This window comes from Callionymus lyra, chromosome 18 (assembly GCF_982586985.1).
Source record: "Callionymus lyra chromosome 18, fCalLyr1.hap1.1, whole genome shotgun sequence".
Lineage (NCBI taxonomy): Eukaryota > Metazoa > Chordata > Actinopteri > Syngnathiformes > Callionymidae > Callionymus > Callionymus lyra.
Window position 1 is genome coordinate 22,983,176 of NC_141835.1, and position 15,182 is coordinate 22,998,357.

At 40.9% G+C, this 15,182-nt stretch overlaps 3 protein-coding genes across 3 annotated transcripts; 2 read left to right on the forward strand and 1 right to left on the reverse strand.

Annotated features, from left to right (window-relative positions):
- Positions 1–380: 380 nt before the first annotated feature.
- On the forward strand, positions 381–3,566 carry LOC148060971 (Krueppel-like factor 11). The gene is made up of 4 exons (XM_087780123.1): positions 381–729; positions 1,300–1,578; positions 1,839–2,733; positions 2,839–3,566. Exons 1-4 carry the CDS (start codon positions 691–693, stop codon positions 3,138–3,140), a joined length of 1,515 nt encoding a protein of 504 aa, XP_087636249.1. The 5' UTR covers positions 381–690; the 3' UTR covers positions 3,141–3,566.
- Positions 3,567–4,286: 720 nt separating this feature from the next.
- Positions 4,287–8,854, forward strand: dnaaf2 (dynein axonemal assembly factor 2). Its single transcript, XM_087780352.1, has 4 exons — positions 4,287–4,701; positions 4,823–7,895; positions 7,969–8,274; positions 8,786–8,854. Exons 2-3 carry the CDS (start codon positions 4,833–4,835, stop codon positions 8,266–8,268), a joined length of 3,363 nt encoding a protein of 1,120 aa, XP_087636478.1. The 5' UTR covers positions 4,287–4,701; positions 4,823–4,832; the 3' UTR covers positions 8,269–8,274; positions 8,786–8,854.
- A 1,382-nt stretch (positions 8,855–10,236) lies between these two features.
- lrr1 (leucine rich repeat protein 1) lies at positions 10,237–14,531 on the reverse strand. The gene is made up of 6 exons (XM_087780308.1): positions 14,379–14,531; positions 14,105–14,306; positions 13,852–13,950; positions 12,558–12,810; positions 10,744–11,218; positions 10,237–10,671 (listed from the first exon to the last, which is right to left on the reverse strand). Exons 2-6 carry the CDS (start codon positions 14,285–14,287, stop codon positions 10,416–10,418), a joined length of 1,266 nt encoding a protein of 421 aa, XP_087636434.1. The 5' UTR covers positions 14,288–14,306; positions 14,379–14,531; the 3' UTR covers positions 10,237–10,415.
- Positions 14,532–15,182: the final 651 nt, after the last annotated feature.

The following is a 15,182-nucleotide window of genomic DNA, read 5'->3' on the forward strand; positions in this document are numbered from 1 at the left end:
AAAGAATATTAAGTATACATTTCCTGATAAGAGCGAAAGTGAAATTCTTTAGGTTTGTCACAGATCTCTGGCGTTTGATACTACATTCTGTTTATAGTTGTTGTGGTAAAGAATGATTGCTTACAAATAGTGTTGCGTAAAGGGTGCACTACATGATAAAAAAAAAATAATACATGTGCAAATCTTTGGTGTTATTTAATACAAATATGAAGCTAGTTTCCGCGAAAATGCGTCACTAAGCTGAGAACATTGCGAGCTCATAAATTCCTACAGTCCGTAAAGGCAGCATACACTGGATAACCTTTTGCCTAGTTTAACGGATGGCAGTTCATCGGGTTTACCCTGACACGGCTGACTCTCTTAGCCACGCCCACCAACGGCCACGCACCCTATTTCCTCCAACCGCCCATTGTGCATGCAGTGTTCACGCGCGCTGTGCTCTCCCATTGGCCGAGCGTCAGCACACACTCGATTCTGATTGGCCGAGTGTTGCCACCCGCCGGTACGTGTTGCGAGTTTTGTTTTTCTTTTTTTTCCCCTCCTCCTCCCCGTGGTTTACACACACAGCTGAGAGAAAAGGGAGCCAGTCTAAGACAAAAAAAACACTTCAATCCAGCCAGAGGACGAGCAGCAGCGTCAGCGACTGCAGTCTCTTTGTTTTGGACTCTTATTGACAAGCGATCTTTTCCAATGGCATCGCGAAAATATACAGAAATGGAGTCATTCGAGGTGAGCGGATCTTTTGTATTTCACTTTCCCTCCTTTCCTGCGATTTTTTTTCAACTGTCACAGAATAAATTTTAATAATTAAAAAGATAAATATGAACAGTAGTGGTTACATTTTATTTTTAGATATTTTATTATATTACATCATGTGATTATATATATTTTTTGCGTGTGAACAAACATATTCAATTGAAAAGCATTTTAAATAGCAGTGATATTTGTCCAGTAGTTTATTAATGTGATACATTTAAAGTGCTAGAAAGAAACAGTTAATCTTGTTTACTGTCCGTTATGGCGTTAAAAGTTTCAGTCCTATGTTCAACTTCCTGATGCAAACCCGCTTTGTGGGGATTTCACATGGCTCACATCGCTATGTGGTCTATATTTGGCCATGGGAGGTGGTCTGGCTTCATGCCCATTGGCCTCCATGACCCCCTCCCTCTGACCCAGGAAGTAAAGATGCTGAACTAGTGACTTAAGAGTTTCAATGGAGTCACCAGCACTACAGATGTTTGCTTGCTAACATGGCTTATAAAAAGACAATATAGTGAACATATATGTACTTCTTTTCAGGTGGAGTATGTAGGTCAGTGCGGTCCCTGCCCCAAAAGAAGGAAGCATGACATCAACCAGTCCGGCAGCAGCTGTTCTCCTGCTCTGGAGTACACAGACCTGGAAGCAGCAGAAGCTCTAGTGTGCATGAGCTCATGGGGTCAGGGTAACTTTCTCGGCAGCAATAAGCTGAACCCTTGCAAGCCCAGACCCCTCACCCCTGCGTCAGACTCCTGCGACTCCCTCTTCCCCCCGGAGATCCCTGAGCCCTCTAAAGACTTTGTGTCTCTGTCATCCCTGGTAAGTGTTACCTGGTGTTTGTTCGGCATACACATTCCTGAGATTTCATGTTTTGTGATCCGCTAATGATGATGAGGTCAGAGAGCAGGAGAAGCAGCTACGAATCTGTTGATCAGAGTGTAACTCCTCTCATAAGAATAATTTAAGAGCAATCAGTTCGCACTGATCTGTGTTCACAGCTATTGTAAAACAGGGAGCCTGCAGACATGTTTTTTCTGTTATTACAATGGAGCTAATTCCCCCACCCCTCCTCTCTCTAGTGCATGACTCCCCCTCAGAGCCCCAGCTTTGTTGAGACTTCCACCGCTGCTGCATGTGGACAGCCTGAGATGGCCCCGGTTTCCAAGAAAAGTCCATGCCTCCCGCCTCCATCCCAGCCTTGCAGAGCGATGGTGACCAGCGTGATCCGCCACACTGCAGACACCACCGCCTGCCACATCTCGGTCCCCCCCGGTCTGGATAAACCCGTAGACACTGCGACACTAAAGGTCTGCCAACAGCAATGCATCGCAAAAACACCTCCACAGAAGATAATGACACAATCAGCCACTGGTCTAGTCATACCAACCACCTCAAGAACAGAGCAGCAGTGCACTCCGACACAACCGTGGTTCATCTCCGCACCCACTCCTGCCAGCACCCAATCACAGGACAGTCTTTCTTCTCCGCCTGCTCCCTCAAGTCATTCCACACCTCCAGTAACAAGCCCTCAAATCATCTGCCAGATGTTCCCAGTCACCAGCCAATCAGGTATAATTTCAGCCTTCATTCCCAGTTCGGTGCAAACGTCCAGCACTGGAATTCGGACTACCACCACACCCATTCTCCCCCAGCCGACCTCATCTAATGCCGGTTCGGTCCAGCAGCCGCTAATTGTGGGCTCAGCCGTGCCTCAGGGAACAGTGATGCTGGTGCTCCCTCAGTCCTCCGTGCCTCAAGTCTCGCACGGACCCCCGACCGTCATGACATTGGGCAACACCAAGCTGTTACCTCTCGCTCCTGCTCCCCTGTATGTCCCGACCGGGCCTACCGGGAGCAACGCAAACACAAAGATGGACTTTTTGCGAAGAAGAAACTACGTGTGCAACTTCCCAGGCTGCAGGAAGACATACTTTAAGAGCTCACACCTCAAAGCCCACCTCAGGACACACACAGGTAAGCTTCTTTAGAGTATCATCCAGTTTCGTGTGAAAAGAGTGATCTCTTTGTTAAAGGTGCATGACTCTCCAGTGACTAACCTGATGATTCCTCTACCCTCAGGTGAAAAGCCTTTCAGCTGCAGCTGGGACGGCTGCGACAAGAGGTTCGCCCGATCCGACGAACTTTCCCGCCACCGACGAACACACACCGGCGAGAAGAAGTTTGTGTGTTCCGTGTGCGACAGGCGATTCATGCGCAGCGACCACCTGACGAAACACGCCCGGCGCCATATGTCCACCAAAAAAACTCCATCCTGGCAAGCTGACATTCAGAGTTTAAACAAAGCAAGTGTTGCCCAAACGATCCCCCCGAAGCAGGGACTGGCCACCTTGAGCATGCTGGTACCTGCCGGCTCACATTAGGCGACCACGCCGGCACCTGCACCTGACATTGCACAGGGATACAAGAGCATCCGCGCACATGAGGCTGCTCTGGTTCTACTTACGGGAATGAAAGATTACATGCACTGGACCTTTTTTTCTCGATACTGCTCATTTGTACAACTGGACTCTTTGTTTACTTCCATGGGTAATATTTACTTGCCAAAGCCTTTGTATGAAATATGTCTTTCACATTTCATCAGTATCTTTTTTCTCTAATATCTTTATTGTGATGACACTTTTGTGAATGTATTGTTGTATTATGAAACACATTTATTTGTCCTATTTGAGGAAATATAAAAATGTTTATATGAATATTAATCATCAATATTGCAATTATACTTTGATTATATGAACTGATCTTTCATATTATTTAATACATATTTGTAATTAAAACTCATCAATGTGCTTCACTTCGTCTCTTTCTTCAGGTTCAATATGAAAATCAACTATAGTCTTTCTTAGTTCTGGACAAGCCTAAGGTTATCTCAGGCAGGATCCTAATAGAGTCAGCAATCTGTTGCCATAAAACGCTCTGAGCCGCCCACTTCCTGTGTGTGTGTCATGACGAACTCCCCGCTGCGGTTCTCTTATATACAGCTGAATCGGATTTAAGTGATTCCAAATGTGCTGACTGGCCTGTGGCTAGTTTCCTGCCGGCTGCACGAAAATCTGAGGTTGTAAAAGCTGGTTTAGGGAGATCATGTGGGGACACTGAGTTCACTTACCAATTGAAAGCTGATCTCTCAGCCTAAATCTGCCATTGGCCAGTATTTCATAGTGCATATTCATAGTCTTACAATGAAAAACAAGTCAAATTCGCTTTCAATTTACTTATTAGTATGCTTTATTCGTTTGGGGAATGACATGAAGTCACATAATCTACACAGCGTTTGACTATCACACACATTTATGAACACAACAGCAGTAGTCCCACACCTAGTAACAGCACAACTCTCCAATCACAAAGAAGGAAATGTAAAGTGTTGGGGGCGCGACCAATCACATCCGAGCATCGTGTACCCGCCCCTCTCGCCTTACTGACCGACATAGTGTCGCGCATAGCAGCTCTAGATATTTGGTCAACGAGGACATCTGCTGGTGAGAATCAGTTTAGGCTCCCACACAAATGCTAGTCAAGAAAATGTAATATATCAAAGAAACGTATTCAATATATAATATTAATATATATTGTGATGATATTTGAAATTGAGGTTCCAGAAGGACCAGAAAAAAAATAATTGTGCCTAAAAAGAACTTAACATGTATTGCGCTTATGCACATTACACATCTAAATCGTTTTAACTCTAACTTTAACAATAATTTAAACAAGGATATAAAAACACATATTTTTTCTTTTTCCAAAATTGTTTTTCTAACATGGTGTTTCTTTCGGACGTTATTAATGGTTGCACCGTATCATGTGTTGCTGTGGTTACGACAACAAAGTGTTGCGTCTGTTCGTCAGATGCAAACTGAAACATTGGATGTAACAGTCTTAGTAGACCAGAGGAACAAAGACAGTCATACATTAAATCAAAGGGTAAGTCGAATCTTTTCATAGCGTAAACAAGAAGCCAAATAGTTGAATAGACGAGAATTTTAAAAAAAAACAACTAACATTTAATAAGATTAACCTGAATATTCAAGTTTATATCTTCTAGTCATCTCATCATGGACATCGGTGAAAAACTCAGAGAACTTGACATTACTTCAGAAGAAGTCAACCGATTCACAAAAGCTTTCAAGGACGAAACATTCCGTCAAATGTTGCTAGAGTACGCGGAGGAAATCTCAGATCCCGAAAACAAAAAGAAATACGAGGAAGAGATGACGATTTTGGAGCAAGAGAGAGGGAACCACGTTGTGTTTATCCACCCAGAACCCTTTAGAGCTTATCGGACCAGTGTGGACGGCAAGAAGAAGTGTTTCATCAACATCTGCTCCAATGAACAAGTGGCCAAACCTGAATGCTCTCCAGGGCGATCCGAGGACGCACGCCGGGGTCAGAAGTGGTCACTGCCTCACAGTCTGCATCCCGGAAGACAACATAGTGACAGAAAGGGAGTGAAACACATGGTGTATGATGTGGTTTTCAACCCGGATACTCTGCACATGGCAGGAAAGAACAGCAGGTTTATGGACATGGTGAAGAGTACAGCCCTCCAGGGGGTACAGGATGCGTTTAAAGTAACACTGGATTCTAAAAATGTCAAAGAATTGAAGGTCAAGTACAAAGGAACACCTCAGCCGTGTATAATTCGTAAACCAATCCCCGGATATAACGCTAAGGAATCACAAAATGAAACATTTTCCTTTCCATATCCAGAGCAAAAACTCAAACCTACCGTGCCCCAAATGTTCGAAGTCAAACCTCAGACCACCAAAGAACCCACCAAGCCACGCTACGACATCAAATATCGATCATATATTGATATGCAGGACTATGCTACGTGTTATATGGATTCCACCAAGAACATCAGACCCAAAGAAATAGTTGTCACAATAGATGTGCCTCTGCTGAAGACTGTGGCGGACACACACCTGGACATAAAGGAGAAGATGATGCTGCTAGAGTGTGAGAAACCATCATACAGACTGGAGCTGCCTTTGTCTTACCCAGTGGACGGAGAAAAGGGAGAAGCGAAGTTTAACCGACATAAGGGACAGCTAACGGTGACATTGCCCGTTTTACCTTCTCCAAAAAATGTCCTGAGCCCTGAGGAGGACAAAAGGAAGGAGAACGATGAACTGGACTACAGGACGAAACATGAAAGAGAAGTTATAGCAGGCAATGAGACTGAAACAAAAGACTCTAGAAAGAAGGAGAAGGTAGACCGCCAGCAAGACTCTGAGATGGACACAAAGAAGAAGGACATAGTCGACCCAATAAATGTTAACACAATGTTGGACAACATGGAAGTTAACTCTACGAAGGAGAATGTAGATGTTAACTTAACAAAGGAAAACATAGAAGTAAAGACAATGAAGGAGAACAAGGAAGTACACACATTGAAGGAGAAGATTAAAATAAACACAATAAAGGAGAACATGGAAGTGAAAACAATGAAGGAGAACGTGGAAGTGAAAACAATGAAGGAGAACATGGAAGTAAAAACAATAAAGGAGAACATGGAAGTGAAAACAATGAAGGAGAACATGGAAGTGAAAACAATGAAGGAGAACATGGAAGTGAAAACAATAAAGGAGAACATGGAAGTGAACACAATAAAGGAGAACATGGAAGTGAAAACAATGAAGGAGAACATGGAAGTGAAAACAATGAAGGAGAACATGGAAGTGAACACAATAAAGGAGAACATGGAAGTGAAAACAATGAAGGAGAACATGGAAGTGAACACAATAAAGGAGAACATGGAAGTGAAAACAATGAAGGAGAACATGGAAGTGAAAACAATGAAGGAGAACATGGAAGTGAAAACAATAAAGGAGAACATGGAAGTGAACACAATAAAGGAGAACATGGAAGTGAAAACAATGAAGGAGAACATGGAAGTGAAAACAATGAAGGAGAACATGGAAGTGAAAACAATAAAGGAGAACATGGAAGTGAAAACAATGAAGGAGAACATGGAAGTGAACACAATAAAGGAGAACATGGAAGTGAAAACAATGAAGGAGAACATGGAAGTAAAAACAATGAAGGAGAACATGGAAGTAAAAACAATAAAGGAGAACATGGAAGTGAAAACAATGAAGGAGAACATGGAAGTGAAAACAATAAAGGAGAACATGGAAGTGAAAACAATAAAGGAGAACATGGAAGTGAAAACAATAAAGGAGAACATGGAAGTGAAAACAATGAAGGAGAACATGGAAGTAAAAACAATAAAGGAGAACATGGAAGTGAAAACAATGAAGGAGAACATGGAAGTAAAAACAATAAAGGAGAACATGGAAGTGAAAACAATGAAGGAGAATATGGAAGTAAACAAAATAAAGGAGAACGTGGAAGTGAAAACAATAAAGGAGAACATGGAAGTGAACACAATAAAGAAGAACATGGAAGTGAAAACAATAAAGGAGAACATGGAAGTGAACACAATGAAGGAGAACATGGAAGTGAACACAATGAAGGAGAACATGGAAGTGAACACAACGAAGGAGAGGTTTAACACTGTAGAAGAAGAAACATTAAAAGAAAATGAGAAAATAGAAGTCATGAACATATGGAAGATAGTAGAAGAGCAGGATGTGGAAGTAGAGGAGGTGGACATTGGAGAAACTCTGCAGAAACTGGACAGCAGGAAAGAGAGGATCTCAGAAGGGGTTGAAGAAAGAGAAGAGCCGAGCCAAAATAAAGCTTTAACAGAGAACTTGAAAAGTGCTTTGACACAAAGGCAGGCACTAGAAAATAAAAATTTTGAGAAAAGAAAGAAGCTGGAAGAGAAGATGCATGGAAGCCTGGAAGAGCTACAGAGCATTGAGATGAACACATATGTGAATGAGAAGGTTCAGACACAGAGTGAGATCTGTCTGCCAGCTGCTGAGGAAATTGAAAGTGCGGAGGTCCAAAAGAGCAAAGTATTTAAGCAAAAACATAAAGAGAGCGGTGAAGAAGAGCATGGACTGATGGAAGTTAGGTGTGAGCCGTCAACAGAGGAAGGAAATGATTTTGGGGCGGAGGAGAAAATGGTAATCCAACAACTTCTCAGGTCAGACGATGAAGAGGGACACCAGGAGCCTCACATGGAACACTCAAAAAAGACCAATCAGGTGAGAGCTGAAACCCGACAGTCAAGTTTTGGACCAAAGTGTGTCAACTATTGATGATTGTTTTTATTTGCAGGCAACCACGGAGCACTCTAGTCCGATCGAGGCAGTTGAAACGATCTGCAGAGTCCCTCAAGCGGTGGAGGGATCTGCAGACAGAAATGTTCCACACAGGTGCAGCTCTGTGGAAGATGATGTTGTGGATGAAGATGACCTCCCGACAGAACAGATCATCCAAACTCCAGAATTTGTTCCAAAACCACCTTCTGCCATATTGCGTGAGATCGGCAAGGATGGGAAGGAAACCATCATCTCCGATCACTCCACATCTGCTGGGTTTACTTTCCAGAACTCGCTGCTGTATGAGCTTGATTGACAAGCGGTAAGCCGGTCAGTAGAGATTCTGGGCAGAAAATAAACTACGATCAACAGTATAGATGGCTGAGAAGAATCAGAATTTTACTTAGCCTTGAAAAAGTTCAAGTTTTGTTGACTAATTTTTGAAAAAGCTTTGAAATGAATTTGGGTTTTCAGAGCATGCAAATAAAATAACTGTTTTTTACATCAACCTCATTCTTTACTACACTTTTTCCTGCCCAGCTTTCAAGCTTTTAAACATGTATATGATAGATAGATGAGCAACTTATTATGCCAAATATTACCTAAAATTATTATTTTTCATTCGTGTTTAACATTGAAGTGAAATGTAACATAGATTATTGAGGAAAGTAGCAGTTCATTCCTAAGTATCTTCCATTCATTTTCGCTGCGATTCCATCCAGCTAAATATTTCAAGGATGGGAAATGATGATCATCTATATTATGTGCCACAGTACAGTACATTTCTGAATCTCACAATTTATGCCATTTTTCAATACCATGTCTGGCTATAGTGTCGAAGCTGTGAAGATGTCTGGACATCCCATCGCAACTGCCTCCCGAGGTCAACAAGGAGATGCAAATCCCTTGCTTTTGTGAGCACCCCCCCTGGGTCTTGGGGGGTTGAGGTTTCTCCCCTGCTCTGATGAAGGCAATGTTTTCCTGGTTGGATGATGCCACTCACCGATATTAAAAATTTCCCGAAATTAACAGGGCATTGAAGGACATAATTAATGATGGTCTGATGGAGCTTCATGAAACTGTGTCATTATTTTCAGAGTCCACTAGATGGTGGTCGCAGCACTATTTCCCTTTGTTTTGAACAAGTGTTTTAATGAAACATAACAGGATTTTTAAACTGATGGCGCCACCTACTGACCTCTAAACAACATGAAACTGCTTCATGAATTTGAAACTGTTTTGAACAAGTGTTTTAATGAAACATAACAGCATTTTTAAACTGATGGCGCCACCTACTGACCTCTAAACAACATGAAACTGCTTCATGAATTTGAAACTGTTTTGAACAAGTGTTTTAATGAAACATAACAGCATTTTTAAACTGATGGCACCACCTACTGACCTCTAAACAACATGACACTGCTTCATGAATTTGACAGAGTTCAGTCCAGGTGATCTTGTGGCCTAGTTAATCAAGGTGCATTTATTTAGGGGCCTTTTTTATTTAAAAAAAACAACAAAAAACAAACATAAATCAAATCCAGTTGCTAGTTTAAGTAATTACTGAAATTGATTCACTTTTAATTTACCAGTTGTGAATTACAACATTTAAAAGATATCTATATCTTGTTCTCTAATCAATCTATCAAATCTATCAAATACATGGACAAATTCTTTATTTTTTTTAAATAAGGTATTTCTTTGAAAATAAAAACCCACTATACTGGAGCCAGTAATTAGTTCCCACACTATTTTAAATTATGGATGTGTTATTTTTATTAGTTAGAGTATGATAAGCAACCTTGGCATTTAAAAGCATTTAAAGTTTTTTTAAGCTGTTATGTAAAGTGAAGAAAACCAGATGCTATACTTGCTAGCTTAGTGATTAGCCATGCTAGCTGTCAGTCTGAAAACTTCTTTAATTGTTTTTATCTTAATATTTTGTTTAACCAAATAACCACCAAAGCCATTATAAGAACTGTATAATTTTTTTTAAATGTTTTCAAAAAATATTCTTTGTCTTAAAAATTAGTTCTATTTCGTGTTATTAAAAAATAATTGATCTGATCTGAAAAAAAAAAAGACAATTAAAAGGATAACCTAAACATTTCCGAAGGTCACATGCATCTTGCATGATGTGAAAACTTTAAGCATTGCTTTTTTTTTCCCACGCAAATGGTGAAACTAACCCATAATGTACCGAGTTGGCTGAATCATCAATTTTTCCAACAGTTCACCGAAATCAGTGCTAAAGCCTTTTTATTATCATTAAAATACAAGAAACAAGAATATACATACTTTTATTTTAATTAACAAGGCTTAATTATTTTTCAAATATATTTTTAAATGTAGCTTGTTAACAATAAAAACCACCATAAACAAAAACATCCACCATTGGACCCAGAGGTTTCATATTTATAAAAGCAACAAGTTAAGGCTAGCAGAGATGTGTCTTTGTAGCTCTCATCTTCCTCCTCTTTGGATGAAGAGGTCCAAAAACTCAGAGTAACACGAGAGAGAGCAGAAGTAGTGCTGCACAGGAGCATGTGTGCCACCCATGTCGTCCACCAGCACCACCGTGTTCGACACCTGGTGCAGGTTCATGCTCATCGCCATCTTGATGTAAAAGCTGATGCACACCTTGGTACAGTCACACACCTTTGCCACCTCAAGGTCCCGACACAGCTGTGCAGGAATGAGGTCAGGACCGTAGGGTATTCTGCAGTAAGAGAAAGAAACGGGTTTAAAATGGTTTAAATAACTCATGATGATGATCGGTTTCAATCCTAACCTTAGGTTTGCGACGGCTCTGGAAGCCATCTCCTGTAATGGCAGTGGAAAGGTGAGCTGCATGGTGTGATCCAAAGGATTGGGTTGGACAAACGGGTTCCCAAACAAGTCCAAATTCTCCAACGTGAGCTTACGGAAGTCCCCGGGCAGCACAGCCAGTTGGTTGTGCGCCGCGGACAGGAACCTTAATTTCGAGAGCCGACCGATGTGGAAAGGCAAACAAGCGAGTTGGTTGTCGTCCAGCTTTAGGTTGATTAGTCCTTTAAGCTGGCACAACTGAGCCGGGAGGTACCGCAATCGGTTCTGGCTGAGGTCCAGCATCTGGAGGGTCTTTTGCAGGGTGGATAGGCAGAGGGCCTCACTGAAGGTTTCCAGGTGGTTGTTGTGGAGGATGAGCTCGGACAGGCAGCCTAGATCGCCGATGGTCGCGGGAAGCTTCTTGATGTGGTTGTTACTGAGGTCCAACTTCCGCAAAGCTGCAACCCAAGTAAGTAAGTCATTATTATTTGTAAAGCCTCTTTCTCAAACCAGGGTCACAAAGCACTTAAACATCAAAACAAGACACAGTTAAAAAACATACTTTAAAAGGCCATGACAATATTGCATGTTGTTGTTGTACGTGTGACAGAGACGTTACTTCCGCTATCATCCCTAATAAGATCTCTGCTTAAATAATCACACTGAAGTTCATTGAGATATTCGAATTGACAGCTGTAAGCTAATTTACTCTGATCAGACAAATATCCGACTCCGACTTACTTGTATTACATTTTTGTTACCAGAATATATTTATATAATATTCCTCTACATGTTAATCTTATAGATGGAGTGTGAAAATAGTGTTAGTCAGAGGAAATTAAAAACAACAACACTAAACCTCACTCAGTTCTATGAAAAAAAATCTAAATGTTTAAAAGTTTAGAGATTTTCTAGGAATTGAAGGAAATGTTTTTTTTGCAGTGTTGTATAAGAGGCCTGTCTTTGTCAAATACAACACGCAGGTTTCTCAGGCTCAGTTTGACCGAAAGTCAGCCAAGTACTGACTCAACCATGGAATTTTGCCATCAGGTGCAATAACCAGAGTTTTAGTTTTTTCCACATTTAGCTGCAAAGTGGCCATTGTTTGATCTCTAGCAAAAATAACTAAGCTGTTCAGCCTCTGGTGCCCGGTTGGATTAAACGAGCAGTAAAGCTGGATTTCATCAGCAAAAAATTACCCAAGGAAATCAAGTACAGCAAAAATAATAAAGGACTCAAAACAGGACCTTGAGGGACTCCGCACAACAGATCCGCTGATTCAGACCTTAACACAACACATACTACTTGAGGCCTCTGGGTCCAGGGCTGCTGGAAAGTTTATATAATGTTGAATATGGAAACATTTCTATCAAGCTGTCAAACTGTAAAAAGGGTATTTCAAAAATACAACGCAGAAGAAAAAAATATCACTTAATACTTTTGTCAACGTGACGTTTCCTTCATGTGCGGTTACAGTTTTTACCAAAGAATTTCATTAATCCCCGTCGTTTTTATGTCAAAGTCATGATTTCATTTTTCATAGACTATAGTATCACCATACCCCTTTCTTCTGAGGGGGTACAGAGCAAAGACAAGTTGGAAGCAACAAGTTCAGAGGAAAAAAATCCAAAGACACAAAAAAACTTAACTTTGTTTAGCAGCCAAGCATTAATTGATACACACGATTGTTTTGCTACTTTATCGTAATGTGAATGTTTGGATGAATATTTTTCTGTTAAGATGCTTCTTACACATATAAAAAAAATATCTAGTCCTTCTAACATCAAGTCAGGTTACCTTTGAGCGACAACATTCGCATGTCCACTCGGAAGAGTTTACAGTAGGACACCTGAAGCTGCTCCAGGGAGTATGGAAAATTAGAGGTGAGGGGATAATCCTTCTTAGAAACGATGGTCAGTTTTTTCTTGGGTTGCTCCACCTCTTTGGCCCGAACAGGAGTGAGCGTGGAAAGTGGAAGGCTGCTTGTGTCACTTCCTCTGTCTGCTAAACGGGCGGCCGAGAGGAAGTTCTTCAAGCTGTTCACATCTGCCTAAAAATAGAGATTTTTGCTTAAATAGAAATAGAAAAACATGCTTTCATGAGCGTAAAATTGAAAGAATTCATGTACTTTCAGGGTCTTGATAAATGCACCCCCCCTTCGATGGCCAACATGAACAATGAGGCTGCTCTGCTGTCTGTGCAGTCACAAAAAAACATGTCTGACTGTCTGCTAGGCAATTTAGTGAGTCAACAGTTTGAGGCTTATCCCTTTCATGCTTACAGACACTGTCTGGAAAAAACAACAATATTTGTGGGAGAGAAACAAAATCCTCATGTTTCTTTTTCATTTTGTGGAAGTAGAAACGACTAAATATGGAGTTAAAACAGAGGTATAAATCATTGCACTGGAAAATTTTCCATTCACCGTTTTGTAATCTAAACTTTTAAATAATGTCGTAAAGATAGCAACAGATACGTGATGTGACAACCTGGATTTGACCTAACGCAGCACCTGGATCTGAGGGGGTCTCCGAACAATCTTGGTTTCAGTCTTTCCTAAAGAAGAAAACCAAGGAAAAACAGGATTCCCGCCACAAAGAATACATCTTTACTCTATCAACTCTCTTAGGTAAGCACACAAAACCACTCATCCACCCCATGTAGAGGAAAGTCACCACAGCACATAACCTACCTCCATCGCTGCGCCATTCAGGTCTGATGCTACATTCCCATTGTTGGTGCATCGACCAGATGACAGGGCTCAGCACCAACCCCCAGTCGTGGACAGAACACTTCATTTTGTCTTTAATGAGTGATTGGTTGAACCCCATGACTTTTAATGCTCATAAATAAGTATTTTCTTAATATATCTTACTTAAATCTATAGTCTGAGTCACTCAATGGTCACCAATTGATAAATAGAAAGTTATATTCCTGTATTCTCCAATAGTATCCTCCGAGAGGAATGTGGTCTTATTACTCTAACTTAATATTATCCTTTTTTGACTTTCCCAATAAAGTACTAGCTCAATACTAACATGATAATTGTGTGATTGTAAAAACTGTGCATGCAAAGATGAAGACATCTTACCTTGCTCAAACACACGTCAATAGCAGGTTCCTTTAACCTCACAGTAGCTTTCCCTTCATCCACAAACCAAGTGAAGAACTTTTCGATATTGTCTCTGAGCTGTAAGTGAAAGACAAAATATCATTTGGTTATAGTTCAGTCTAAAAGTTCCTATGTGATGATGATGTGCAGGGTGCGTCAGTGACCATCATCATCTAGATTTTATTCTTATCACCATCTAGGACACGTGGCTTCACTTCCAACCCAAACAGACCTTGTATTTGGAGCCAGCTCGGTCCTTGGCGGTGCAGATCAGCATGTAAACGTTGCTCTTTTCGCTCTTCTTGTCCATGTGTTTTCCTATCGAAAGTATAGCTCTAGCTCCTTTTCCTCGACTCTTGATCCCGAACGTGGGCAGCATCCGATTGACCACCTCCACGTCACACTGCAGCTTCATGGCCAAAACACCTGAGACCCTGGAGATCGAAGCAGGATCCTGATAAGACAGCAGTGCTAGAGCCACATCCGCCCTGGATGTAAACAACCACCTTTTTCCGAGACGACGCGGGTGACTGTGTGTCCGACACGGACACCCGAGAGTTCCAGAGGATCGTAACAGTTGCCTTAGTCGATTCAGAAAAGTTTAAAATGTCCAACGACCGCTTAGGCGTGAGGAGGACTTTAGGTTAGCAGCCACTAGCGCCGAGATAGAAATGGGAAATGACGTCATTTTGGCGCCCAGCTCCATTCCCGCGCTCCTTACAGTCCCTTGTTGTAGTTTGGCATTTTTTTAAATTTTCAAATATTAAGATATTTAGGTCAATGTTACGTCAGTTTTGTTATTGAATGCACTGCTATCTGTATTTACATTCCACTTTTTGTTTTTAATTAACATTTAATCATGTAACAATGCATGTGAACCATCAATGTAAATGTTCTATTGACATATCAAAACAAATTACTCTTATGCACAATTAGGCGATAAACACGTTTCTTTTCATTATATATAAATTCTCGAACATAATTATTTTGAATTATGAAACCATGACTGGCGACATCTAGTGTGCATAACATAGCATAGCAGAACGAAAAACTGATGACGTGAACTAGTTTGTGTTGAAACCATTTGTATATAGAACAGATGACTATGTGTGCATCAATGTATAGTAAATTATAAAAATTGTACTTTATTAGTGTTTGAACTAAAGGTTCCAACTGATTTTTTTTCATGTATGAAGATATACATTATTTATCTGTAAAACAACCATTTGAAAGAATCCTTAATAAAAAAGCTGTGTATTTACTTAGTATATAAGGTTTGAGAAATGCAGAGAAAAGATTACAGCAATTAT